We start from the raw sequence: 27,221 nt of genomic DNA, 5'->3' as shown, positions 1-27,221 counted from the left end.
TTCACCTCTGTCTCCTGTTCTCTTTATAAAATTTCTCTCAGCATTTTCAGTTCTATCAGGCTCTTTTCCCTTAACTTCTCTCCATCTGTCAGACTCTCAGAGCTACTGTAGATTTTGTGAGGAGGAATTGGAACGTGAGCTGTGACCTACAAGCCAATTTCCCCAGGTGGATAAACTCCACCACAAGCCACAGAGGGGCCTCCTCATTCCAGCAATCTGGCCCGGCTGCCGGACTTGTAGCCTATGGGGGCTGGGGCAGGGGCGGGGGCCAGTATTTCTTGGACTAGTGAGGAACTGCCTGAGCCTTTGCAGTGTAGGCGCAGGAGGCGGGAGCCCCTGGGGTGGGCTGGTCGCCTGAGCTGGGGATGCCCGGGCAGATGTGGAGGCAGCTGGAAAGGTGGCACCGCGCTTGGGTCGCTGGAGCTGCGCTGTTCCTAGGAGACAGAAGAGCAGCAAGCCTGCGGGGGAGGGGGAGCAAGTGGGTTGCTGCTTTTAGCAGCTGAAAGGGCTGCAGGGAGCTCTGGGTAAGACATTTTCTGCTGCTGCTGCTTCTGCGGTAGAAGCTGCTGGGAGTAAGTCAGAGGAAGGAGGATCGAGAGGGAGGAGGCTTCATTTGCAGCCATGCTGAATCACTGTTGCTGATCAGATCTCCTGCTGGTTGGCTGGGAGAACGGAGAGCAGAGCTAGGATCTCCGGGTGCATGCACAGTTCAGCGGCTGCCACCCCGGCTGGGCCTCGCACAATGGAGGGTGAAAGGTATGTATGTATTAAGTGTGTGTTGTGGGGTTTGTGTGTGTGTGTGTGTGCGTGTGTGTGTGTGTGTGAACGTGTGCTTGTGGTGCAGCTACCAGCTTTTGTATCTGCATTGGCGAGGCAGGGTCGGAAGACCTGGCCACTGATGGATCCCAGTAGGCGGCAGAGTCAGAGCAGGGAAGCCCCCTTTTCCAGAGATCTGGCGTCCGCAAAGGCAGGTCTGGGTTTGCTGGGCAGTGGAGCCCCCCTGAAAGAAGGACTTCCTGGCTGGTGTATGGGGATAGTTTTAGCATGGGCTGAATCAGGATTGCCTTTCTCAGGCTGTTTCAAGGAGGCGTTTCCCTTTCTTGGGTACTTTCCGGGGGTGGTTTTTCTTTGGTGGGGGGTTTCTGATGTCACAGCAGGGCTGGCCTGGCATGGACTCCTTACATTTTCACACCGAAGTGCTCAAATCTTAAGTGTGCCATGCTCATGTCTATCCTAAAAGGATGTGTGTGCGTGTGTGTATGTGTGTATGTGTGTGTGCCTGTATACACACACAAGTTCAAATAAGAAGGAGAGAAACACATTCAGATGACACTTGCTCTGAACTGACTTTCATTTTCATTGAAAAGTTTATGAATGATACTGGAATGTATGTGCTTTAGAGAAACTCTTGCTCTTTCTATCAGGGATTCCTTATGAAATAGGAAATCCACAGAAGAGAATTTGAGTACTTCTGCTGAGCTGGATCTAACTAGCAGGAGTTTATTTTCTGGCAGGCACGTGCATGGACATTTTAAACTATTATCTGAGGACCTGATTCTTTTATTTTGGAGGTGCTCGATGCGGTGTGGGGGCCAGCCATTCCTCTGTGCTAAAACGTCTCCTCGTGTTGTGTCAGCCTCTTCATTCTGTGGGTCTGCGGCTGGTAGAGAATAAGGCTTGCCATTTTCCTTGAGGTGGGGCAATGGCAGGAGGCATTAGGCAGGGAGGGGTCAGGTGTGGCGGTGCACCACCGAGGGGAGAGCTGCCGCTCTGAGTTGCCGGTTTGATGCAGATGATAGCTGGCTGGTGAAATGATAACCCGTTCACCTAACTCACACTGGAGAGGACCTCAATAAACATTTTCCTCTGCACACACGGTCCCGACGTCTGCATCTCATGGGGCAGGGTGATGCCATTAAACCTCTCTAGACCCTGTTAGAATTGGCGTGGTGGTTGGGTGTCTTCCTGTCTGAAGAGGCCCCAGAGACTGTGTTTCTTGCTGTGACTCCCACAGGAAGAGTCTGGGACTTTTAGTCGGAGTGTGCTGCTGATGCAGCTTCTGCCTCAGTGCTTTCTGCAACAGGAGCTTAGATGTTGGACTGCATGTGGCCTGCTGGGCAGCAGAGCGTCTGGAGGCCTGTCTCCTAGGCTGGGCGCAGAGGTGGGTAGTGTCCTCACCTTCTGTTGGTCTGATAGCTAGCGGAAGGGCAGGGGTGATGTCAATGGCGGTTTAGAGATTTTGGATCAGGCCGATTTGCTTGACTGGTGGCATGTCGGGCCTGAAAGGTCCTTGTGAGTCGAGCAGCAGCAGATCCAAGTATTGCTTCCTGAGCATTTTGGGGTATCTACTGTGTTCCTGTTGTCTTTTCAGAAATGTAACGAACCTTTGCCCTCTAGGAGATCTCTTGTTCTTCGACACTCTGGTGCCTTTCTGCTGGGATGGCTGATATCCTGGCCTTTATGACCCCTGGATTTTGTTTTTCCCCTACCAGGGGCAGTGAGTAGGCAAGAAATCCAAACCGAGCAGCTTCCAGTGTTCACCACGTCACCCACCTCACTACCTTTTGTTCCCAGCTTACCATGTCAGGCATTCATGTCTTCTGCAATCTGGCCCCGTCTGCATGTCTGCATCCCCTCTGCTCACCCATTCCCCCACCGAGCAATGTTTTGGTCTCTTTTGTGACCACACATCCTGTATACTACTCCATCCGGTCCCAGATCCTTTGCTCCTGGCGTTCCTTTTTACCTGGAATGCCTTTCCCTGTTTCTTTTCTACAAGTTATCCATCTAACAAGGCTGTTTTTTAAAACCCTACTTTGTGTTGATAACCTCAGCTTTTCTAGTTTGAGGTGATGTTCTTCTGAATTCTAGTCTCTCCAGTTTGTATCCATAGTTGGATCCTGAATCATCTCCCCCCCCCCCACCCCCGCAGATGTTTTTCTGCTTTTGTTTCGTGTATCTTACAAGTCCCCAGACTCAGAGACAGGTCCTCAAGGCTAAGGACGGTGCCTGGACCTCTGAATACTCCTCACTCATTGCTGTGCAGCTGCATGCGTAGTAGGTGCTGCATAATTATTTGGCAATTAGCTGATTGATAACTTTTGCGGGAAAGTCTGATAACTAAGAAGCAAGTTGGTGAGAGAATGAGTTTGAAACCTTTGGCCAATAGGTTCATCTCTGGCTATCGGCCTTATTATCTCAGCACGGGTCATTGACCCGGTGGAATGCTTTGTAGGCGGAGAACAGGGGAAGTGGCCTTGTTTTACAAGTTCCCTGGGAAACCCAGGGCCCGAGAAGCTGGAGTGGAGTGACTGGTCTGGGATCACATGTCAGGCCTCCAGTGACTGGAGGAATCCTGAACCTGTGCTCGTTCCACACTTAGCCTGCTGAAGCTTCGGTGGGGCTGTTTTTTTAAGCTTTAAAATTTTTCGGCCGAGAGATTTTTTTTTTTTTTAAAGATTTTATTTATTTATTTGACAGAGAGAGCCAGACAGCGAGAGAGGGAACACAAGCAGGGGGAGCAGGAGAGGAAGAAGCAGGCTCCTAGTGGAGAAGCCCGATATGGGGCTCGATCCCAGAACTCCAGGATCACGCCCTGAGCTGAAGGCAGACGCTTAATGACTGCGCCACCCAGGCACCCCTCGGCCAAGAGATTTTTAATGAACAATTTTCTTTCTTTGCCACGAGGGTGTGAAAATAACTTCTCCCTTAAAAGGCTATTAATCGAAAGCATGGGATTTAGAGTAACATACACCTGGCGGTGAATCTGCTTCATAAACCATGTGACCTTGAGTGTGTTGCTTTTTTTTTCACAAATAATTTTTCTTTTTGGTATAAAAAGTAATAATACTACCTGTACCTCATGGAGTTGTTGTCACGATCAAATGAGGTAATACATGGAAAGCATCTAATAAAATTTTTGTGGCACGGACTAAGTACTAGGTAAACGGTACTTATTATCTTTGGTGTTCATCTGTTGCCCTGTTGTACCCCATGACTCGTGCTGGGATTCTAACTGATGCTTATTTTAAGGACTTTCTATATTTATCATCTGAAGCAGACTATGTGGGGCTTTTCCCATGAGAAAACTGGGGACAGCTTACCAGGCCCATTCTCTTGCTTCTACCTGAACCATCCATGTCCTCATAGTGAGATACCACACGGGGCTTGCCATTTCCTCTGCTAGGTTTCCCCAAGACCTACCTTAATTCTCCTTTTTATAGACATCCTGAGGCATCTGGATGCTGTAGTGGTTTGGAATCACAAACCAGATATGCTTTTGTTCAGACAAAAATCTCAAGAAGAACCTATGAATTTGCACTTACCTTTGCTGTATCCCCCAAGTTGTCCAGCTCTCTAAAGACCCTGCTGATGCCAAGATTGCCATCTCCCTTTGTGAAGAATCAGTGTTTCTTCATCAGTCAGAGGAAGACGACTGTGCCTTCTGTTTTGTGAAGGAAAAGGGTCTCTGGCTCTCAGCTACTCCATTGATGAATTGTGTGTGTGTATGGGCCTGTGTGTTTGGAAAACAGATAGACAGTGAAAATGGCGATTGCTCCTGCCATTAGGATTTTATTTTGGTTCTGGAAATCAGCCTTGTGGGCTGAGCTGCCTTATTTATATTCCAGAGATGGATGGTGGTGATAGTTGCACAACAACTAATGCCACTGAACTATACCCTTAAAAGTGGTTAAGATGGAAAATGTCATGTTATATATATTGCCACAATTTAAAAAAATTTTTTCCAGGGGCACCTGGCTGGCTCTGTTGGTAGAGCATGCAACTCTTGATCTCGGGGTTATGAGTTTGAGCCTCACATTGGGTGTAGAGATTACTCCTAAAAATAAAATCTTAAAAAAAAATATTTTTTCCAGGCACAGTGTCTGGCATACCAGCAAGATTTGCAGAGAACAACAGCTTTGGGAAGAAACATCATAAAAATGGGAAGTTAGTTGTCCATTTTTCTTAAAATTGTGGTTTTCTCCATCAGAAGCAATGGGGTGCACCTGCTTGAGAGGGGCAGCATGTTCCCAGCACTATGACATGATTTGGTGGAAGCAGTTCTCAGGAGAATGGCTCATCCAGAACAAGGAAAACTTGTTCTGGACCTCAGGGAGCTTCAGAGCCAGTAGGGTTTTTTTCCACCTTTGATCAATGAACAGAAAGATCATATTTCTTGAGAAGACATGACTTAGCTGATATTCTCTAAATGCTGAGTTTTGCATTGCCGGGTAAAATGCTAGCAAGACCCTGGGAAGAGCCAGTATCGAGCGCTCTTGCCTTTTCTCTCTTCCCATGGTATGTCCTTGAGTACTCTTCCATCCCTAGTAGTCATGGATAGAAACTTTTGTAGACATTTTTGGGCATCACTGCTGCCTGAAGCAGATGTGCATTTCAACCATGGTAATTGAAACCAAATTTTCGATTTTGGGAATATTTACTGGCGAAGTAAGGTTTTTAACTGCAAAAAACAAAGTCAGTGAAGGCACTTGATTTCCCCATACCCAGATTTGGGTTTTCAGGATTTTGCTTGCTACGTTTTAGATTGTTCCGACAGAGGCAGGCAAGAATATTTTGGGGTAAGTTTTCTAAAGCGAGTGCTTTATTTGATGAAATTTGCCATTGTAGAAGTGACCTAATTCTTTTCAGTTGCTGGATGAACCCTAAAACTAGGTTAGATTGAAAAGAGCATTAATAAACGGTAATAAAAAATAACTTGAACATGCTTTATTCTTAGACTTTTTCCCGTTAAATAAGTTCTGTTGTTCTTAAGCTGGAAATCTGTAGCTTTTTATCATTTATGAGGATTTTCAAACTCCGAACACAACTCTCCTGGACTTTTCTTTTTAACTTACGGTAGTCTGTCACAGCCTCTATCAAAACCACATGCGTGGAAGAGCTCAGCTGTCCTCTTCAACCCGGGTAGAAGCTTGGCTCCCGAAATACCACCTGACAAGGGGTGTTTTTCTCTTTTAGTCTTCCTCTCTCTTCGTCTCATTCTGTCTGAACACAAGTGTTTCTCTTGTGTTTCACATTTTTATGCAGCCCATGTAAGAAACACCACCCCCACTGCCCTGTACTACCACCCCCACCCTGGGTTTTGAGGGAAACTGCCTATGAATTGGGCTCTTAGGAATGTGATTAGCAACATACCTATTCTTGAGCTGGTTTAGCAAGGAGCACATCGTAAGAATGGCAGCCGCTGCTTGCCAGCTTTGGCGAATCACGATGGGCTTATGTGAAGACTCCAAGTTCACTACCTTTAATAATATCAACTCTACTACACACCGCAGATCCCCCCCACCCCCCAGTCAGTGGAGTGAAGTAGTGCTATGTCACAGGTCCTACAGGGTTCAGTCCTTTTCCTTTGGCCTGGTTGGGCTGCCCAGTGAAGAACCTCAGAGAGTGGCTGTAAGGCTTGAGCTCCCTCGGCCAGATAGGTCGCCGACATTGTCCCAAGTCAGTGAGCATTGAACATTGCTGTTAAGGGCATAGGCCCTGCAGTTGAAAAGACCTGGGTTTGAGTGTCAGTTCTCCACTTAGTAGTTACGTGGGACTTTGAGACAAGTTTTATCTCAGTGCTTAAGTAGATAATAGGGCTCTTCTTTTCTTTTCCTTCTTTCTTCCTCCCTCCCTCCCTCTTTTTTTTTTTTTTTTAAGATTCTATTTATTTATTTGACAGCACAAGCAGGGGGAGCAGCAGCAGAGGGAGAGGGAGAAGCAGGCTTCCCACTGAGCAAGGAGCCCGATGCCGGACTCAATCCCAGGACCCTGGAATCATGACCTGAGCCAAAGGCCGACGCTTAACTGACGGAGCCACCCAGGAGCCCCAAGGGCTGTTCTGAAGATAAAATGAGATCAGGGAGGCAAAGTGCTTTACCATATTATCAGTTTTCAGTAAATGCTGTTACTAACTGTTAGCCAGGAGCTATAGCTTATAGTGCACATCTTCCGTGTGTCCATGTGGGCTGTTGCTGGGGCTCAGGCTGATGCCGTGAACAGAGGCGGCACCACTGAAAGCGTATGGAGAATAATGGGGCTTTATAGCGGCCTGTGTGTAGGTGGTGGTTCTTGAGGACAGGACTGCACCGTCTAGTCCTAAATCCTGCTGCCTGGACGCCTTCAAGTGACAGGTCCTTTATTAGCCCAGAGGTAGAAATTTAAATTTGGTCGTTTTGGCCTTGAACTTTAGGATTGGGATACCTGCTAGATCTGTAGTTGGCCCCGAGCCCTGTAGGTCCAGAAATGCTGCTAGGCACTGTCCCACTGCTGCCCAGACTTGGAGAAGCAGAGTCACGCTGATGAACTCTTCATGAGAACTGAAAGTACAACCGTTAGAGTGGTACTTTATTAATTTGCAGTGAAGGCGACTACTGTCAGGATGTTCCTGAGGGCCTGCTACGGCTTCCTTGCTTCCTTCCTGAAGGAAGACCTAATTGATTAAAGGCTGCATAGCGAGCTAGGGACCGAGTTATGGCATTTGAATGTTTACAGGTTTCGCGCTTTACAACACGGATCCGACCTGAGGCTGAACCAGGTCAGACCATAATGATTAAATCATTTCTTTCCTAGATAGTGTTCGATGAGCTGAACAAGGGGCTTTCTCTGTCTGATTCTTGTTTTTCAGTTTCCCTTTCTAAACGCCACTTTCTTTGTTGGGGGATTTTAGCGATTTGACATAGTCTGACTGACTCAGAGCTCTTTTGACTTTTTTAGGTGACTTTGCCTCTCTTTTTTCTCTCTTTTCTGTAGCTTGAACATAATGTGCTTGGAATGTTCTTATGTGGCCCAGCGTCAGCCCACACTCTCTGACCTTCCTTTGCATCTCTTGAAGACTTTGAGAGGGGATGCAGTTCTAATGCTCAACTCAGCAGCATTTCTCGGTCTCCCCTTTCTTCTCCTCCACACTCTCTCATACCCTGGATCCTCTGGAGCTCCTCACTTGGCAGATCCCCCAGACTCCCTGCACATTTGACAGGCTCAGAGGCTTTTCCATCTCCTGCCCTGCCGACATGCTGTCTATAGAAGTGTCCTCTCTTTTCTATTCTTTGCATGAATTTTCCTCAGCAATGGAAAGAGCCTAAAAACTGATACAGTAGGTGAAAACCCTTCTTGCTTTCTTACCTCTTCTCTGGTTGATGATGCCTTTCTCTCTCCCTTCATCCTCTTTATTCCGTATCACCAATGCACTAAGAAAGAACCCCACCCCCTTCTATGGGGGTACAAAGATGGGAAGTTGAGAGGGACAAAGCCATAATTATTTTAATGAGGAGAAGTGAGGAAAGATTGGAATAGTGGTAGTTATACCTTATTTACTTACCTATCCAATCATTTACTCAGTGATTACTTATTGAGCACCTGCCATGTGCCAGAGGCTCAGAATACAGAGGGAAATAAGACACCATCCTGGTTCTCATGGAGCACAAATTCTAGGGTTGGCAGTGGTGTGCAGGAGCCAGCATTCATCCATTTGCAAGAGCTGCTTGTTAAATTGTCAGGAATTCTTTGAGTCATTCTATGAAGTATAGCACTTATTAAAAATAAATTATATAACTTAAGAATAAATTATAAACAAGTATAACGAATACCTCAAGCTCATCTCTTCCTAGTTTTTTACTAGGGTCTGTACCTTTTAGATTATGTCTCTTGTGTCTCTGTAATGGAAATACGGTACAGTGGTATAATGGTGTGCTGTTACACATCTTTTTCCAACTCCACATGTTCAGTAGCATCATGTTGGTGGCTTGAAATCTGCCACGATGGGAGTATTGACACCATAGAAATTGGCAAATGTTACAAATCAGGGCTCGCTTCCTTGCAACTAACTGTTAAACACGTCCCAGCATGCGCTGTGTGATAGAGACAGAAAATCAAGAGGTAATTACACTATTACATGGAGGGAAGCACTGAGTACTGTGGGGACACAGAAGGGAAATTAATCTAGTGGGTAGTGAAGGATGATAGGGAAGACGTGCAGCAAGAGGCTTGAAGTGCTGGTAAGAATAAGAATGAGTAGGGTAGGGCAAAGGAGCCTGGTATATTTAGGCAGGTGCAAGTATTTTAGTAGTATGGTAGTAAGAAGTCTTCAGGGCAGTGATAGAGTTCTGAAGGGCCGTGCTAGATCTCTGAGATTCATTCTGAATGCAATGAGGAACCAGTGAGAGGTTTCACGTACAACATCCCTTGCTCACACTGACATTCTGTAAAGGTCATTGTGGAGTCAGGGAGCAGGTTATCTTAGTAAGACAGCCAAGGGATCATGATGGCCTGGGTTGATGTTGTGGTAGCAGTGACTTGAGAAGGGAATGGAGTGGAGATAGATTAAAGGAGCACTTGGGGCTGTACGTGGGGGGCGAGAAAGAGAGAGGGAAGAGGATATCAAGTATGATATCTCAGTTTCTGCCTTGGACAGGGGAGTGGATGGTTGGTTTTGCCTCTGAGATAGTACAGAAAGAAGAGTAGCCTTGAGGAAGAATAGGGAGGGTGGAGAGTCTTAGTTTTGGATAGGTACGGGTTACTGTGAGTATGAGTTACTGTGCAAAATGTGAGGGAGTCAGGCAGACGTTGGGTGTGTAGATCTGGATGGTAGAGGACAAGGGAGGGCAGGAGAAAAGGCTGTGGGAGGTGGTGTGCTGAGAAGGCCCATTATTTAGAACTTAGATATTTTTATTTATAACTTCTGTAATTAATATTTTATGTGTATTGACTTATAGTTTAACTCTGAAAACTGACCCCACTTTTGCTTTTTTAAATTGTTAGCCTTGGAGCCACTGGTTGGGGCAGACTCTTCCACTCTGCTCTACCGTTCATCACTTGTAAGGACAAGCAAATGGTTTTCAGGTCAGAGTTCATTGATGACAAATATGTAATGAGGGCCTGCTATGGGCATAGCCCTAAAGGGTCCTTGGATCCATGTTCCTTGCCCACCAGGTATGTCGAATCTAGTGTGAGAGGAGTGGGTTGTTAGATAGGTACCATGAAAACATAATCAAATACAGGGCAGTATTCTGTATGCTGGTTGAGTTATAGGACAGATGTACTTGAAGAATTTAGGGAAGACAGACATCACTTAGGACCAAAGGATTCAGAGGACTTCATAGAAGAGGCAAAGCTTAACTGATCCTGGAGAACAGATAGACTGTGACAGAAGAGAAGGGAGACGGAATCTGCCTATAGTAGATAATTCATCCGCAGTAGAAAATGGGTACTCAGTAAATATTTGAGTGAGAGATAGGGGTAGGATTTAGATTTAGTCCAGGCCAAGGAGGACCTTGAATGCTAAGCAAGATAATCATGACTTTATCCCGTAGGCTGATGATGTTTCAGTTTTTTAGCTGTATCGTCCTTTAAAAGGAAATCCTACATGGACACCCAATAGGTAGAACAAATGGAAGCAGGGGTCTAAGTGAGCTTCTAGCTTGTAATCTTCATGGCCCCTTAAGAGACCTGTGGGCAGGGGAAAGCTGAACGATGTGGTCAGAATGACCTTTTAGGGATTGATTTTTGCAGTGGTGTGCAGGAAGCACTTGCAGGGAGGGCATCTAGAATGGGGGACAGCCACCGTAGTAGGACAGAGGGGAGAGGCACCGTCATAGGCTAGTCTAAGGGAAAAGAGAATTGGAGAGCCCAGGAAGGAAGGGCTAGCTGTGTTCATCCTTCTTTTTAATATATTTTTAAAAAGATTTACTTATTCATTTGAGAGAGAGAGCATGTGGGCAGGTGGGTGGGGAGGGGCAAGAGGGAGAAGGAGAATCCCAACCAGACTCCCTGCTGAGCACAGAGCCTGATGCAGGGATTGATCTCACCACCCTGAGATCATGACCTGAGTTGAAATCAAGAGTCGGATGCTTAACCATCTGGGGCACCCAGGTGCCCCTGTGTTAATCCGTCTTAAGACTATGAGTCTTGACTATCTTATATGTATGACTTCTTGAAGGACGTCAGTGAGAATGTGAAATAAGTCTGGGCCACCTTGTAATACTCTCTTGCTGTGGGCTTTTGAAGGGTTTGTTGGCCTTTTTACTTGCTGGGCTAGAGGAATTACTCACTTTCTGTGTTGACTATGGCACCAGTGGTGGTTCATGTAAGTATGTTTAATAATAACAGGACAGTATATAAAATTAATTAAATTATTAAGCCAGATTTATGGTGGTCTGACAAAGTTGACTAGTCTGATTCTGCTGCAGCTTAAGTGGAAAATGGCTTTGATGACCACTACTGTATAATTCTATAGGAAAGAATAAGGATTCTGCCTGGCCCATACTTTCTTGCCTCACCTATTGTTGCTGATGCATTTGAATCATCTTTAGATATGATTTAGCTTAAGAGTCACTGAAACTCTGGACATCTCAGCACAAACGAATGCTCCTTTGTTAAGATTCTTAACATCTCTGAGTAGTCAGCCCCTCTCTTTCTTCACTTTCCTGCTCCCTGGAAGGTCAGTGGGTTGCCAAGAAGCTTGTACCTTTAAAAAACCAGAGATCCAGAGTCTACTCCAGACTTCTCGTGTTATCACAGAGGTGCAGAGCAGGGGAAGAAAGAGACCTTAGGATCTTTCTGATGTCAACCCTTGCCCCTATATCAAAGGTGGAAAGGGCTCTGGATATAGCGGGAAGACCAGACGTCCATTCTCTAACCAGCCTAATGGTCAGGCTGGCTTTGGTATGAATTGCTTTTTGTTGAACTTTAATCCTTTGAATAGGCAATCTGTGTTTGAGACCTTTTGGTAAACACAACATTGTATTAACAGGGCTACACCATGTTTGGACCATTTTGACAGGCCAGAAAGTACAAAGAGCAACACAAGAAGAGCAAGACTTCCTGTGCACTCATCACACTGGAGATTGTTGTCACTACTTCCAAAATGGCCCTATTCCATCTATGTGAAACAGAACTAATAATGTCTGTTCACTGGGCTTCTAGGAGCTCTCATTAGTTCCCTGTCAAAAACCTTCAGTGGTTTTCTGATCAATACCAAATTACATATTTTTTCCCTTGGCTTTTAAGTCTCTCTACAATTTGAAGACAGCATTTATAATGAATATTTGTGAAGTCTTTTTACAGTTTCTAGATTTATACCAGAAATGCAAGTATGGTTTAGTTTGGAAAATATATTAGTATCATTTACCACATTAGAAGATTAAAGGGAAAAGGACACCTGGATGACTCAGTCAGTTAAGCATCTGCTTTTGGCTCAGGTCATGATCCCAGCTTGGGTCCTGGGATTGAGTCCTGCATCAGACTCCTTGCTCGGTGGGGAGCCTGCTTCTCCCTCTACCTGCTGCTCCCCCTGCTAGTGCTCGCGTGCTCTATCTCTCTGACAAATAAATAAATAAAATCTTTAAAAAAAAAAGGATAAAGGGGAAAATCCATATGATCAGCTCATTAGATTCACAAAAATATTTGATAAAATTCAGTATAACTTTATGACTTAAACAATAAAATTCAAGGGAATTTTCTTAATTTGATTAAGGTCATCTGTAAAAATCCTACAACAAACATGCACAATGGACAAACATTAGAAACATCATCTTTAAAATCAGAAAGATGACAATATTTGTTAGCACACTTTCTGTTCAACATTGTGTGGCCATCCTAGCAACCCAAAATTTCTTAAAAAAAAAAAAAAATTAAAGGCCTAAGCATTGGAAAGGAGGGAAAAAAAACCCTCTGGCAGTATATGCAGGTTAATAGGATTGTTTACATAGAACACCTTATTGACTCTTCAGACAAAGAAATAGGAACATTTGGTAAGGTGGCTGGATAATAATTTGCAGAAATCAATTGCATTTTATAAACTGTAGCAATCAGAAAATGCAATTCAAAAAAGACACCATTGCTATTGTAAAAAAGCAACAAAAATTTTAAAGTACTTAATAAATTTAATCAAATATGTATAAGGTCTTATAAAGGTTTGACATTAAAGAAGATTAAATAAATGGAGAGAGATATTCCATGTTCATGGATCTGAAGACATCATATCAGAAAGATGTCAGTTCTATCCTAATTGATTTATAAATTCACTGTGGTTTCCATCAAAATCCCATGAGTCTTTCATACAACTTAAACTGATACTAAAGTTTGGATGAAAGGGTAAAGAAACTGAGATAGTGAAGACACATTTGAAGCATAACAATAGGATTGAGGTCTTGCCCTGTCAGGTATCAAGCCTTATAATGAAGTTACAGAAATAATGTGGTACTGGTATAGAGACAGATAAACTGACCAATGGAATAGCCTAGGGAGTCTAGAAATAGATCCTTGTATTTGGAACTTTGACATGTGATCTAAAGTGGCATGACAGGTAAGTGGGAAAAATAAGTATTCAGTAAGTGGAATGTATGGGAAAAAATTACATCGGATTTCACATCATGACATAAAAATCAACATCAGATAAAATAAGGGCCATTAATTGAAAGCAAAAATGTTAAACTTTTAGTCGAAAATAGAAATTAATATCTTTCTGGCCATGGCGTAGGGAAAGACACTGACTTTTTTTTTTTTAACTTAAATTTTAGGTAGTGTACATATAGTGCAGTTTTGGTTTCAGGAGTAGAATTCAGTGATTCGTCACTTACATACAACACCCAGTGCTCATCATAAGAAGTGCCCTCCTTAATGCCCATCACCTGTCTGTCCCATCCCCCACCTACCTCCCTCTGTCAACCCTCAGTTTGTTCTCTATCTTGAAGAGTCTCTTATGACTTGTTTTCCTCTCTCCTTTTTTCTTTTTCCCCTTTCCCATATGTTCATCTGTTTTGAAAGACACGGGCTTTAAAAGACATAATGCTTATGGAATTTCTCATGTGAAAATTTTCACCTTTACTGGGTGCTCCTTCACCTTGATCGTATCTTCTCCTGTTTTTGAGATTTTCTTTACCTCCTTCAACATATCATTTTAATCATCTGCTTTTGTGCGTCTCTTGATATTTATCTTCCTGTGCTCAGGTAACTTCCTTGCCCCCAGAATTCGAATAGTCGCAAAGTTCAGATGACCGTGGCCTTGCATTTGCATGCTGAACTGAAGGTGAGGAAGGAAGCCAAAGAAGGAGTCTGTTATGGTCTTACATGCTGGTTGTATTTGTTTTTTGTTTTTTTGTTTTTAAAGATTTTATTTGTGAGAGAGAGAGAGTAAGAGCACAAGTAGGGTCAGCAGCAGGCAGAGGGAGAAGCAGGCTCTCCGCTGAGCAGGGAGCCTTATGCGGGACTTGATCTCCGGAGTCCTGGGATCATGACCTGAGCTGAAGGCAGACACTTAACCAGCTGAGCCACCTAGATGTCCCTGATGGTTGTATCTGAATGTTCCAGTAGTTGCAAATTTCACTGTAAGATCTGTAGAGATTATCAGGTCTCTGGAACATTCTCTTAACCACAGAAGCCCCTTTCTTGATCCAGTTTGCAAGTCTGGGTGGTCGCCTGGAAGAGGCACACCAGGCAAAGGCAAAGCAAACTATCTAAACTAGAGTTTCAGTGAACTGCGAGTCCCCAAATCTGCACAAGTGGAGAAGGTTCTGTTAGCTCCAAGGTCCTGGACTTGATCTTGGAGCTGAATAGTTTCATTGGTTTGGGAAAAAACATCCTTTTTGTTGTTGTTGTTGTTGTTGATTCTTTTGTTATTTTTTTCCACCCCCCATAAAGCTGAGACACATTGCTCAAGAGTAGTTGGGCATCTAGTTTGTATCCCATAGGGATTTGAGTGTTTTGTCTTCAGTACAGAAGACTTTGAGGTTATGAATGACCTTTGCTAGTCCCCACCGGCTCGCTTAGCCTACACAGATAGCCCTTTTTTTCATAACAGTGACAGTCCCTTGTCATTCTGTGGGGTTATGGTTTCCCAGAAGCTTTCACTCCTGTGCCATTGTTCTCCATACTACAGCCAGTGTGGTCTTTCTCAAGCACAGATGTGTTCACCTGCTTCCTGTCCCACTTCTCTCTCCTTTTGATGGCTTCTCATTGTCTCAGAAGTTGCTTGGAAATCCAAACGCCTTAGCTTTGCTAATATGATGCTTACAGGCCTGCTCCATCTTGTAGCCTTTGCTTCTGAGACTCTCCTAGTTTTACTGAGCTCCCTTGACTCTTTTCCTTCAGGTCTCTGGGTATCTCCTCTTTCCTCTGCCAGGATGTTCTCTATCTTCCTTTTTACCTGTCTTCGTTTTGCTCTTCCTTGAGATTTCTGCTCTCCCTCAGCTTCTGGGAAGTTTCCCCTCATCCTGCCAGCCCTGGAGTAGTTGCCTGTCCTCTGCACATCTGTACCTCCTGTCCAGTCATCATACTTAAGATAGGATGTTTAGGTTATGTAAGACTGATGAATCACAGACCTGTACTGTTGAAACAAATAATACATTGTATGTTAATTAATTGAATTTAAATTAAAAAATAAATATAAAAAAAGATAGGTTTAGGTGTTTTCTTGGCTTCCTCCTACACTGAGCTCTAAGCTTTGCGAGAGCAGCTGTCTATACCTTGTTTGTTGTTGTGTTTCCCTTAAATTTAAATACAGTGCCTGGCACATGGTAGGCTCCATTAAATGTTTGTTGAATGAACAAATTTCCCTGTGAAGTGAGTGGTATAGCACTTAATCTCCTCCCACGTCCCCACCCCTTTAGCGCATGGTGGGTGGAGGATAAGGACTTTGCACAAAGTCACACAAGTGCTGGTAGAAGCTGACTAGGGACCTGGCTTCCACCAGAGGAATGTGTGTTGCATTGGAAGATCCTGCAGAAGTGGCTGACCCAGGGCATTTCTTTCCCTGCTGGGTGTGTGATGAAGAAAACAAGCTGACAAAGATGCTTCTGGTGGGTGGGCAGTTGCACTGAGTTGTGGCAGCTGGGTGAATGGGTTTACCGACATGTGATCCTCTCTTCACCCTCCCACTCCCTTCCTGTTCACAGCATCAAGCCGAGCTCCCAGCCCCCGGTTCAGGCTGGGGATGATGAGAAGAACCAGAGGACGATCACTGTCAACTCTGCCCACATGGGGAAGGCGTTCAAGGTTATGAATGAACTGCGGAGGTACTTTTCCTCTTTTGCCTGTGCCCTTTGGGAAGAATTTGTTGGGTGAGCGTCATCAAAGACTGAGAGCAGAAGTCAGAACACCACTCACTCTTCCCCACCTACTCTCACTTGGCTTCCCCTTTACGCTGCAGGCAAGATAGAATGGCTTTCAGAAAGCGCCCTCTTTCCTTTCTATTTATTTAACACCTTTCATTTTACTCCTTAATCACAGGGGAATAATTTTTTTTTATGGTTGTAGCAGCTCTGTTCATAAACTTGGTTTCCAACCAAACCAGCTGCTCAAAGACCAATAATAGAATGATCGCAGTACTGTTACGTAGTTGCAGATTAAAGATTGTGGATGCTACACATTTTCTTTTGGCCTCCTCTCATTCCTTGGTCTGAATTTAGCTTGTTACGACAGCACGTAAGTGGAAGAATACCTAGCTTCTTCAGTGCAATTTAACTCTGCAAAGAAAGAAATGAAATGCGAATGGGCTCATGCTCTGTGAGCTCATAGTGGGGGGTGTGCAGGCTATTTATAAAAGGCCGATAAGTACATTTGGTGAGCTTGTTGCTAGGCAGATTCAGGACACTGAACATGTTTCTCTATACAAAGGCTGCACACCCAATCTCCTCCTTACTAGAGAACCCAGAAGCTTCCTTTGCCCACGGCATTATTTACAGCATACTTCACCCTGCTGTGAGCTATAATTGTTATTCTCCTCTTTTCTCTGTCATTTATGAGCTCTCCGAGGGCAGGGGCAACTTTTAAATCATTCTGATCTCTAGCATCTGGTAATTCATGGGAGCCTTAAGGCATTTACCAAAGATGCCCAGAGGCACTGATGAGGCTCTGGGATGGGCATGAGTAAAAAATGTAAAGAGTTCAATGAAAATGATCTTCCTGCACAACAGAATAGGTGTTATGAAGGAGAAATGCATCAGGTGCCTGTCAGGTGACAGATTTGCAATAATTATTTGTTTCTGAAAGGCTACTATGAAAGCAAGTATGTCATACTACAGCTTTGGAGAACACTTTCTAAAGGGGATGATGTTTGAGCTAAATCTTGGAAGACAAGTAAGAGTCAAAGAAATGACAAGTGGTGGGATTAGGGGGAAGTCTTCCAGGCAGAGAAAATAGTGTTAAGTAAAAGGTCATATAACTAAAGATGTGTTTGTTGAGTAGGGGGTTGAACTACTTTTCTTTTTTTTTTTTTTTAAGATTTTATTTATTTATTTGACAGAGAGACAGCCAGCGAGACAGGGAACACAAGCAGGGGGAGTGGGAGAGGAAGAAGCAGGCTCCCAGTAGAGGAGCCTGATGTGGGGCTCGATCCCAGAACTCCAGGATCACGCCCTGAGCCAAAGGCAGATGCTTAACGACTGTGCTACCCAGGCGCCCCTGAACTACTTTTAAACAAAAATTCTATCTGGTTCTGTATTTGTTTCCTCATTTCCCTTTTCTGCAGGGCCCAGTCTTTGGCATTAAAAACCAAGTTAAATTAAATTTGTCTTATGCACTACTGCTCAGTTTTTAGTAGGAGTTCTGCCAGATTTCCTAGAAGCTCTACCTGCAACTGTCTGAGGCAGTGGGCAGTGCTCATGTTCATGCTTATGAGTACAATTCTCTGGTCACTGAAGAATTTGTGTTGTGTTCCATAGGTACTAGTGACATTCCTCATTTAGTTCCTTCAGTATGGCTTGTGTCTTTTGTCTGATGTAAGATTCTGGGTCTCCACATAAACAACCTAAATTTACATTTCAAGGAACTAGAAAAAGAAGAACAAACTAAGCCCAAAGTTATCAGAAGAAAGGAAATATTAAAGATTAGAGCAGAGATGAATGAAATGAGACTGGAAAGACAATAGGAAAAAATCAGTGAAAGTAAGAATTGGTTTTTTGAAAAGATAAGTATAACTTTAGTCAGAATAACCAAGGAAAACAGAGAGAAGACTCAAAATTAGAAATGAAAGAGGAGACATTACAGCGGATACCATGGAAATACAAATGATCATGAGGCCACTATGAACAATTGTATGCCAACAAATTGGATAATCTAGAAGAAATGGTTAATATCCTTGAAATGCACAGCCCACCAAGACTGAATCATTAAGAAAAAGAAGATCTGAACAGACCACTAATGATTAAGAAGATTGAGTCAGTAATCAAAAATCTCCCAGTTAAAAAAAAAAAAATCCCATGACCAGATGGTTTCACTGGTGAATTCTACCAAACATTCAAAGAATTAATGCCAGTCCTTCTCAGTTCTTCCAAAAAACTGAAGAGGAGGGAACACTCTCAAACTCATTTTAACAAGGCCAGCATTACCCTGATCCCAAAGCCAGATAAGGACACTACCAGATAAGAAAACTATAGGCCAGTATTCCTGATGGATATTGATGTAAAAATTCTCAACAGAATACTGGGAAACTGAATTCAACAGTACGTTAAAAGGATCATATACTGTAGTCAAGTAGCGTGCATCTCTCTGGTACAAGGATGGTTCAACATACGCAAATCAGTAAATGTGATGCATCACATTAATAGAGGGAAGGAAAAAAATCGTATGATCCTCCCAATAGATGCAGAAAGTGTTTGACAAAATTCAGTACCCTTTTATGATGAAAACTCCCAAAAAATTGGATATAGAAGGGGCATACCTTAACATACTAAAGGCCATATGTGACAAATCTGCAGCTGCCATCATACTCAATAGTAAGGGTCGGAAGCTTTTCTTCTGAGGTCAGGAAAAGGCAAGGGTGCTTATTCTCACGGACTGGAAGTCCTACACAGAGCAGTTAGTCAAGAAAAAGGAATGAAGGGGTGCCTGGGTGGTTCAGTCGTTAAGTGTCTGCCTTTGGCTCAGGTCATGATCCCAGTGTTCTGGGATCGAGCCCCACGTCAGGCTCCTCTACTGGGAGCCTGCTTCTTCCTCTCCCACTCCCCCTGCTTGTGTTCCCTCTCTCACTGACTGTCTCTCTGTCAAATACATAAATAAAATCTTTAAAAAAAAAAAAAGAAAGAAAAAGGAATAAAAGGTCTCATATCAGAAAGGAAGATGTAAGATTGTCTCTGCAGATAACGTGATCCTGTTTATTAAAAACCCTAAAGATGCCACCAAAACACTGTTAGAACTGAGAAACAGATTTGGTAAAGTTGCAGGATACAAAATCAACCTATAAAAATCACTTGCATTTCTCTACATTAACAATGAGCTATCTGAAAAGGAAAGAAAACAATTCAATTGACAGCAGCATCAAAAACAATAACATATTTAGGAATTTAACCAAGGAGGTGAGAGATCTGTACACTGAAAACTAGTATACATTGTTGAAAGAGTTTGAAGAAGGCAAAAATAAATGGACAATATCCTAGTTTTATGGGTCAGAAGAATTAATATTATCAAAATGTCCATAATACCTGAAGTCATCTATAGATTCCGTGCAACCTCTATCAAAATTAGAATGCCATTTTTTTTTTGCAGAAATAGAAAAAAATTCTAAAATTGTATGGAACAAGAAATGATTCTGAATAGCCAAAGCAGTCTTGTAAAGGCAGAGCAAAGCTGGAGATACCACATTTTCTGATTTCAAACTATATCATGAAGTGTAGCAATCAAAACAGTGTGGTACAAACACCGACCAAGGAATAGAACCGAGAGCCCAGAAATAAACCCACACATGTATGTCAACTAATATTTGACAAAGAAGCTGGAATACTTCATGGAGAAAGGTAGTCTCTTCAATCAATGGTTTTAGGAAAACTGGACAGGCACATGAAAAATAATTTAATTAGACCTGTACCTTATTCCACTCACAGAAGTTAGCTTGAAGAGGATTAAAGACTTAAATGTAACACCTAAAACCACACCACTCCTAGAAGAAAACAGGAAAATCCCATTTTACATATGAAAACATTAGAGAGAGATCGTTTTTAAAAATCACAGATCCACAGAAATTATCTTTTCCCAGGGATTTGGGCATCCCTTAGCTCAGTTAATTTGACACATAAAATTAACCATTACACTCTCGTTCTTCCTTTGTTCTTTTCTTTTTTTTTTTAAATGGAGCACAATCTGTGTGTGTTTTGCCAGGAAATCTCTAGTGCAGGTTTAGGCATAGATTTCCCTTTTATTTTTCTTTTAATTTAAAAAATTTCCATTTTTCTTTTTTCTTTTTTTTGAAAATGAATATATTATAGAACATTTAGAAAGTATGGATGAGCAAACAGTCATCTATAATTTTAATACCCAGTGGTTACCATTGTTAACACTTGGGAGAATATTTTTCTTTAAAACATGTCTCAACCAGGTTTTTTCTCTTAACACTATATTCAACAAGTTTTTCTATGTCACTAACTCTTCTACAATGTTATTTTAAGTGGATGAATGATTTTCTATATTTTTGGTTAATTTTTCAAAAACAGTTCCTTGTTGTTAGCTGTCTAGGTATTCCAAACCCTCATGTGAATAGTACCTGCAGGAATTGTGTTGGGTGCAATATAGCATAGTGGTCACAAGTATGGACCCCGGAGGCAGGCAGCCTGGTTTCAAATCTTGGCTTCAGGAGTCCAGTTCTGTGACCCTGTACAAGGTAATGAATGTCCCTGGCCTCACTTTTGTCACCCATAAAAATGAAGCTAATAATAGTTCCAGGGCTGCTGGCTTGTTAAGAAGATTAGTAAGTCAAGTGCTTAGAACAGTGATAGCACATATATTACTGTTGTTAAATACTGGTACACGTTCACAGTTATTTCTATAGAATTAATTCCTTAGAAGTAGAATTGCTGATTTCAACAGCATGTAGCCTAGTGATAGTAATACCTATTCCTTAGATATTGTCATGAAGCCCTGGCATGCAGTGAATGTTCTGTAACTGTTAGCTATTATTATAATGATGATGATGTCCTAAGCGCTGTGCTCATTTGCAGGAATATGGCAGTAGGTTAGAGAGTGAAAGTTTTGTTTTCAATGAGGCTTGCGTTCTTGTGGTGTTTAAAGATTTTATCAAATTCTGTATTTTATGGCTTTAAATTCTTTTTTTTATAATAATATATTTTTTAAATTATATTACGTTAGTCACCTTACGTACATCCCTGGTTTTTGATGTAAAGTTCAATGATTCATTAGTTGGGTGTAACACCCAGTGCACCATGCAATACGTACCCTCCTTACTACCCATCATTTCTAAGGTATTAAAGATATGGCTAATTTTTTAAAAAAAGATTTTATTTATTTATTTGACAGAGATAGAGACAGCCAGAGAGAGAGGGAACACAAGCAGGGGGAGTGGGAGAGGAAGAAGCAGGCTCATAGCAGAGGAGCCTGATGTGGGGCTCGATCCCAGAACGCTAGGATCACGCCCTGAGCCGAAGGCAGACGCTTAACCTCTGTGCCACCCAGGCGCCCCGATATGGCTAATTTTTAAAACTAGAGTGGAATGGGTGGGTGAGAGAGAGGAAGGGAGCCTGAGAAGACACTTTGTTGATCTGGGTGTGTTTAATGTGAATTGGAGGGAGGCGTACTTTGTTTGGATGAAGGCCTGGTAAAGCATCTTGCAATCTAGGGACTAAGCTAATGAAATGTTAAATGATATTCCAGGGACCTGGGGTTATTTCTTGCACTGTTTTCACATCTTCCTCCCTCGATTTTAAGCTATTTTAGTTCACGCACACATGTTCTATGCGATTTATGAATCACACAATTCACGAGTTTCCTATTCTTTTTACTTCCATGGTAGAGAATGGGCTGTTGGCATGGTAACCACCTAGTCTTCCTCTTCCTTTTGCATTTTATCTCTCTGCTCTCGTCAGACCAATAGCTGCTTCTGGGCAGCAGAGTCCTAATGGCTTTTTGGTTCCTGATTTATCATCCAGCCAGCAAGTGGGGATATGGTTCTTTTTGGAATAGCACCCTGGTTCACTCCTGAAAAGGAGAGACAGCCTCTTCTATCCCATTTTGACAGTTTTAACCATCACAAACAGTTCTCTGCCCTCATCCTTTTTTTTTTTTTTTTAAAGATGATCTGTCACTATGCCTGTATTATTAGTAATGAATCATCTTAGCACATTGCTTTCTGTTTTTCTTTTTTTTGGTAATGGCTTTATTAAGATGTAATTCATATGCCATACAATATGACCCATGTAAAGTGTCAATTTAATGGCTTTTAGTATATTCACAGAGTTGTGCAACTCACAGTTGATTTTAGAAGATTTTCATCATCCCCTCCCCAAAAATCTTGTATATTTTAGCAGTAATCCCTCTATTCCCCCACCATTAATCTACTTTCTGTCTTTACAGATTTGCTTATTTTGGAATTATGTAATATGTCTCTTGTGACTTCTTTCTCTCGTTTTCTTTTGGTGGTTCTCAAAATTCTGTGACAGATTTTTGGTCAGATTGTTTCCATTAAAAAAATACTGATTTTAAAAACTAATAGCTGATTTTTTTCTTATGTTCAGTCAGTCAGCATATAGTACATCAGTTTTTGTTGTACTGTTCAACACTTCATTAGTTGCGTATAACTTAAAGCTGACACACACACACACATACACACACAATAAATGGTCCACAAAACATTCTCCTTTCCTACTGAAGGTTTTACGATGCATTGTTATCATTAACCAGTCTTTTACTATTAAAAGGCCAATTGACACAAATGGTTCTGAGACCTTTCTTCCACCACTGATTAAGACTGACCTCGTGGGTCTTGGGGATAATATTCATTTAGGCTTCTGAGCTTTCTGGGCAGATGTCGTGACCTTGCCAGCTCCAGCTGCCTTCTTGTCCACTGCTTTGATGACACCCGCAGCAAGATGGTCCGGAGGAGGAGAGTCAGAGAAGCTCTCAACACACATAGGCTTGCCAGGAACCATATCAATGATGGCAGCATCACCAGCTTTCAAGTACTTGGGATCATCTTCCAGCTTTTTATCTAGAACAGTGATCTATTCCTTCAGCTCAGCAAACTTGTAAGCAATGTGAGCTGTGTGACAATCCCACACAGATATATATCCAGCACTGATCTGGCCTGGATGGTTCAGGATAATCACCTGAGCTGTGAAGCCAACTGCTTCCATTGGTGGGTCATTTTTGCTGTCACCAGCCACATTGCCATGATGAACATCTTTGATAGGTATGTTCTTGACGTTGAAGCCCACGTTGTTCCCAGGAAGAGCCTCACTCAAAGCTTTATGCTGCTTTTCAACAGACTTTACTTCATTTGTAACATTGACTGGAGCAAAGGTGACCATCACGCCAGGTTTAAGAACACCAGTCTCCACTCGGCCTACAGGAACAGTACCAATACCATCAGTTTTGTAGATGTCCTGAAGAGGCAGATGCAAGGGCTTGTCAGTTGGATGAGTTGGTGGCAGAATGCATTCCAGAACTTCAGGCAGTGTGGTTCCACTGACATTCCCATCTTTACTGGTGACTTTTCATCTCTTGAACCAAGGCATGTTAGCTCTTGGCTCCAGCATGCTGTCACCATTCCAACCAGAATTGGCACAAATGCTACTACTGTGTCAGGATTGTAGCCAATTTCTTAATGTAGGTGCTTCATTAACGATTTCCTTGTATCTTTTCTGGCTGTAGGGTGGCTCAGTGGAATCAATTTTGTTAACACCAACAATTAGTTCTTTTACACCCAGTGTGTAAGCCAGAAGAAGGGCATGCTCACGGGTCTGCCCATTCTTGGAGAAAACCGCTTCAAATTCACCAACAGTAGCAGCAGCAATTAGGGCAGCAATCAGCCTGAATTATGCCTCTAATCATGTTTTTCATAGTCTCTGTCCTGGGGCATCAGTGATGGTCACGTAACACTTGCTGGTCTTGAATTTCCACAGGAAGATACCAGTGGTGATACCACGTGTTCATGTTCAGCTTTCAGTTTATCCAAGAGCCAGGCATACTTGAAGGAGCCCTTTCCTATCTCAGCAGCCTTCTCTCAAATTTTTTGATAGTTGTTTTGTCCGTCCCACCACATTTGTATATCAGATGACCAGTAGTGGTAGATTTGCCTGACTGCGTGTCCAATGATGATGATGTTGATAGGAGTCTTTTCCTTTCCCAATTTGATTTAGGGTTAGTGGTGGTTTTCATGACACCTGGGTTCTGGTGGCAGACCCATTGTGAAAAATCTCTATGACTTCTTTCTCAGGATAATGTTTTCCAGGCTCATCCACGTTGTAGCATGTCTCAGTATTTCATTTCTTTTTATTGTATGGGTATACCACATCTGAGGCCAGCCACCTGGCTGTAATGAATAATGCTCTATGAACATTCATGTACACATTTTTGTGTGGATGCATGTTTTCATTTCGTTTGGGTATATAGCTTTTGGTGGCGGGGTCATATGATAACTACATGTTTAACTTTTGGAGGAACTGCCAGGCTGTTTTCCAAAACACCGCACCACTTTATGTTTCTACCAGCAGTGTATGAAGGTTTCAATTTCTTTATATCCTTGTCAACACTTGTTATTTTTTGTGCTTTTGATTATAGCCATCCTAGTGTCTGAGGCGATATCTCATTGTGGTTTTGATTTGTATTTTTCTCTGCTCATTAATGATGTTGAGCATCTTTTCATATGCTCATTGGCCATTTCTATTTCTTATTTGGAGAAATGCCTAATTAGATCCTTTGCCCATTTTTCAATTGGGTTATATGTCCATTTTTGAATTAAAAGGGTTCAAGTTCTTTAGACTTTCCAGATACAAGCCTCTTAGCCGATATATGATATGCAAAGCTTTTTCTTTCATTGTTTGGGTTGTCTTTTCACTTTTTTGATATCCTGATGGAGTCTGTGGAAGCACAAAAGTTGTAAATTTTGATGTCTAATTTATCTGTTTTTTTCTTTTGTTGTTTGTGTTTTTGGTGTCCTGTGTAACAAACCATTGCCCGATCAGAAGTCATGAAGCTATTCCCCTATAAGTTTTCTTCTAAGAGTTTTATAGTTTAAGCTCTCATATTTAGGTCTTTGATGTATTCTGAGTTAATATTTGTATATCATGTGAAGTAGGGGTCCTTTATTTTTTGTATATGGATACCCAGTTGTCCCAGCACCATTTGTTGAAAAGACTATTTTTTCCCTGAATTGAATAGTCTTGGCACTCTTGTCAAAAATCCATTGACTGGGGGCACCTGGGTGGCTCAGTCAGTTAAGTGTCTGCCTTTGGCTTGGATCATGATGTTAGGGTCCTGTGATCGAGTCCTGCATTGGACTCCCTGCTCAGTGGGGAGTCTGCTTCTCCCTCTCCCTCTCCCTCTCCCCCTGCTTATGCTCTTGCTCTGTCTCTCTTGCTCAAAAATAAATTAAAAATCTGAAAAAAAAATCCACAGACTGTTTTGTGCAGCAAAGGAAATCATCAACAAATGAAAAGGCACCCTACTGAGTGGGAGAAGATACTTACAAATGATATATCTGACAAGAGGTTTATATCCAAAAGATATAAAGAACTTCTAAAACTCAGCAATAGAAGAATGGGACGCCTGGCTGGCTCAGTCAGTAAAGTGTCTGCCTTCGGCCCAGGTCATGATCCCAGCGTTCTGGGACCGGGTCCTGCATCAGACTCCTTGCTCAAGGAGGGGCCTGCTTCTCCCGCTGCCTGCTCTGCCTGCTTTGCTTACTCTGCCCACCGCTCCCCCTGCTTATGCTCTCTCTCTCTGACAAATAAAGTAATAAAATCTTAAAATTAAAAAAAAAACCCAGAAGAACAAATGATCTGATTAAAAAGGGGCAGGTGATCTGAATATATATTTTTGCAAGGCCAACAGACACATGAAAAGATGTGTCACTAATCTTCAGGAAGTGCAAATCAAAACCAGAATGAGATACCACCTTATACCAGGCAGAATGGCTCGTATCAAAAAGACAAAAAATAACAAATGTTGGTGAGGATGTGGAGAAAAGGAACCCTTGTGCACTGATGGTGGATATAGAAATTGGTGCAGCCACTGTGGAAAGCAGTGTGGAGGTTCCCCAAAGCATTAAAAATTAGAAATACCATTTAATCCAGTAATTCCACTACTGGGTACTTACCTATAGAAAATGAAAACACTAATTTGAAAAGATACATGCACCCCTGTGTTTATTCCAACATTATTTACAATAGCCAAGATATGGAAACAACCTAAGTGTCCACTGATAGATGAACAGATGAAGAAGATGTGGTGTGTGCGTGCATTCTGTTGTGTGTATGTATATAGAATGGAATATACTCAGCCATAAGAAAGAGATGCCATTTATGACAACATGGATAAAACTAGAAGGCATTAAGCTGAGTGAAATAAGTCAGACAGAGCAAGCCAAATGCCATATAACTTCACTTATATGTGGAATCTAAAAAAAAAAAAAAAATGAATGAAAAAAAAAACCCTCAAAAAACAGACACAGGCTTGCAAATACAGGGAATAAAATGGTGGTTGCCGGAGTAGAGGAGACTGGGGAAATGGATGAAATAGGTAAATGGAATTAAGAGGTACAAACTTCCATTTCTAAAGTAAATAAGTCATGGAGATGAAAGGTTCAGCATAGGGAATAAAGTGAGTAATACTATAGTAATGTGGTAATGGTGATAGGTGGTCGCTACAGCTATCATGGCGAGCATTGTGTAATGTGTAGAATTGTTGAATCCCTATGTTGTATTCCTGAAACTAATACAACATTGTGTCAATTATATGTCAATAATAAGCATTTAAGAAATAAATGATAAATTTGTTTTTAAATGAATTGACTGTAAATATGAGGGTTTATCTCTGGATTCTCAATTCTATTCTATTGATCTATATATCTATTGTTATTACTATGCTGTTTTTAACTTTGTAGTAGGTTTTGAAATTGGGAAGCATGAGTCCTTCACCATCTTGATTTGGCCATTCTAGGTCCCTTGCATTTCCACATAAATTTTAGGTTCAGCTTGCCAGTTTCTGCAAAGAAGCCAGCTGGGAGTTTGATAGAAATTGTGATGAATCTGTAGAACAATCAAAAAATGGGCAGAAGATGTGAACAGACACTTTTCCAATGAAGACATACAAATGGCTAAAAGACGCATGAAGAAATGTTCAATATCATTAGCCATCAGGGAAATTCAAATCAAAACCACATTGAGATACCTCCTTATGCCAGTTGGAATGGCAAAAATTGACAAGGCAGGAAATAACAAATGTTGGAGAGGATGTGGAGAAAGGGGATCCCTCCTACATTGTTGGTGGGAATGCAAGTTGGT

At 42.2% G+C, this 27,221-nt stretch overlaps 1 protein-coding gene across 1 annotated transcript in view; it reads left to right on the top strand.

The window, feature by feature from the left end:
- Positions 1-260: 260 nt before the first annotated feature.
- The window catches only part of KLHL3 (kelch like family member 3), a 116,859-nt gene continuing 89,898 nt past the window's right edge, over positions 261-27,221 (top strand). The window contains exons 1-2 of the mRNA XM_026508046.4: positions 261-756; positions 15,891-16,010. Coding sequence (XP_026363831.1) covers positions 701-756; positions 15,891-16,010 — 176 coding nt within the window. The 5' untranslated portion in view covers positions 261-700. The remainder of the gene's footprint in view (positions 757-15,890; positions 16,011-27,221) is intronic.

The sequence above is a fragment of the Ursus arctos genome, unplaced genomic scaffold (assembly GCF_023065955.2).
Source record: "Ursus arctos isolate Adak ecotype North America unplaced genomic scaffold, UrsArc2.0 scaffold_5, whole genome shotgun sequence".
Lineage (NCBI taxonomy): Eukaryota > Metazoa > Chordata > Mammalia > Carnivora > Ursidae > Ursus > Ursus arctos.
The sequence above is the reverse complement of the archived record's forward strand: the minus strand, read 5'-3'. Positions and strand labels throughout refer to the sequence as shown.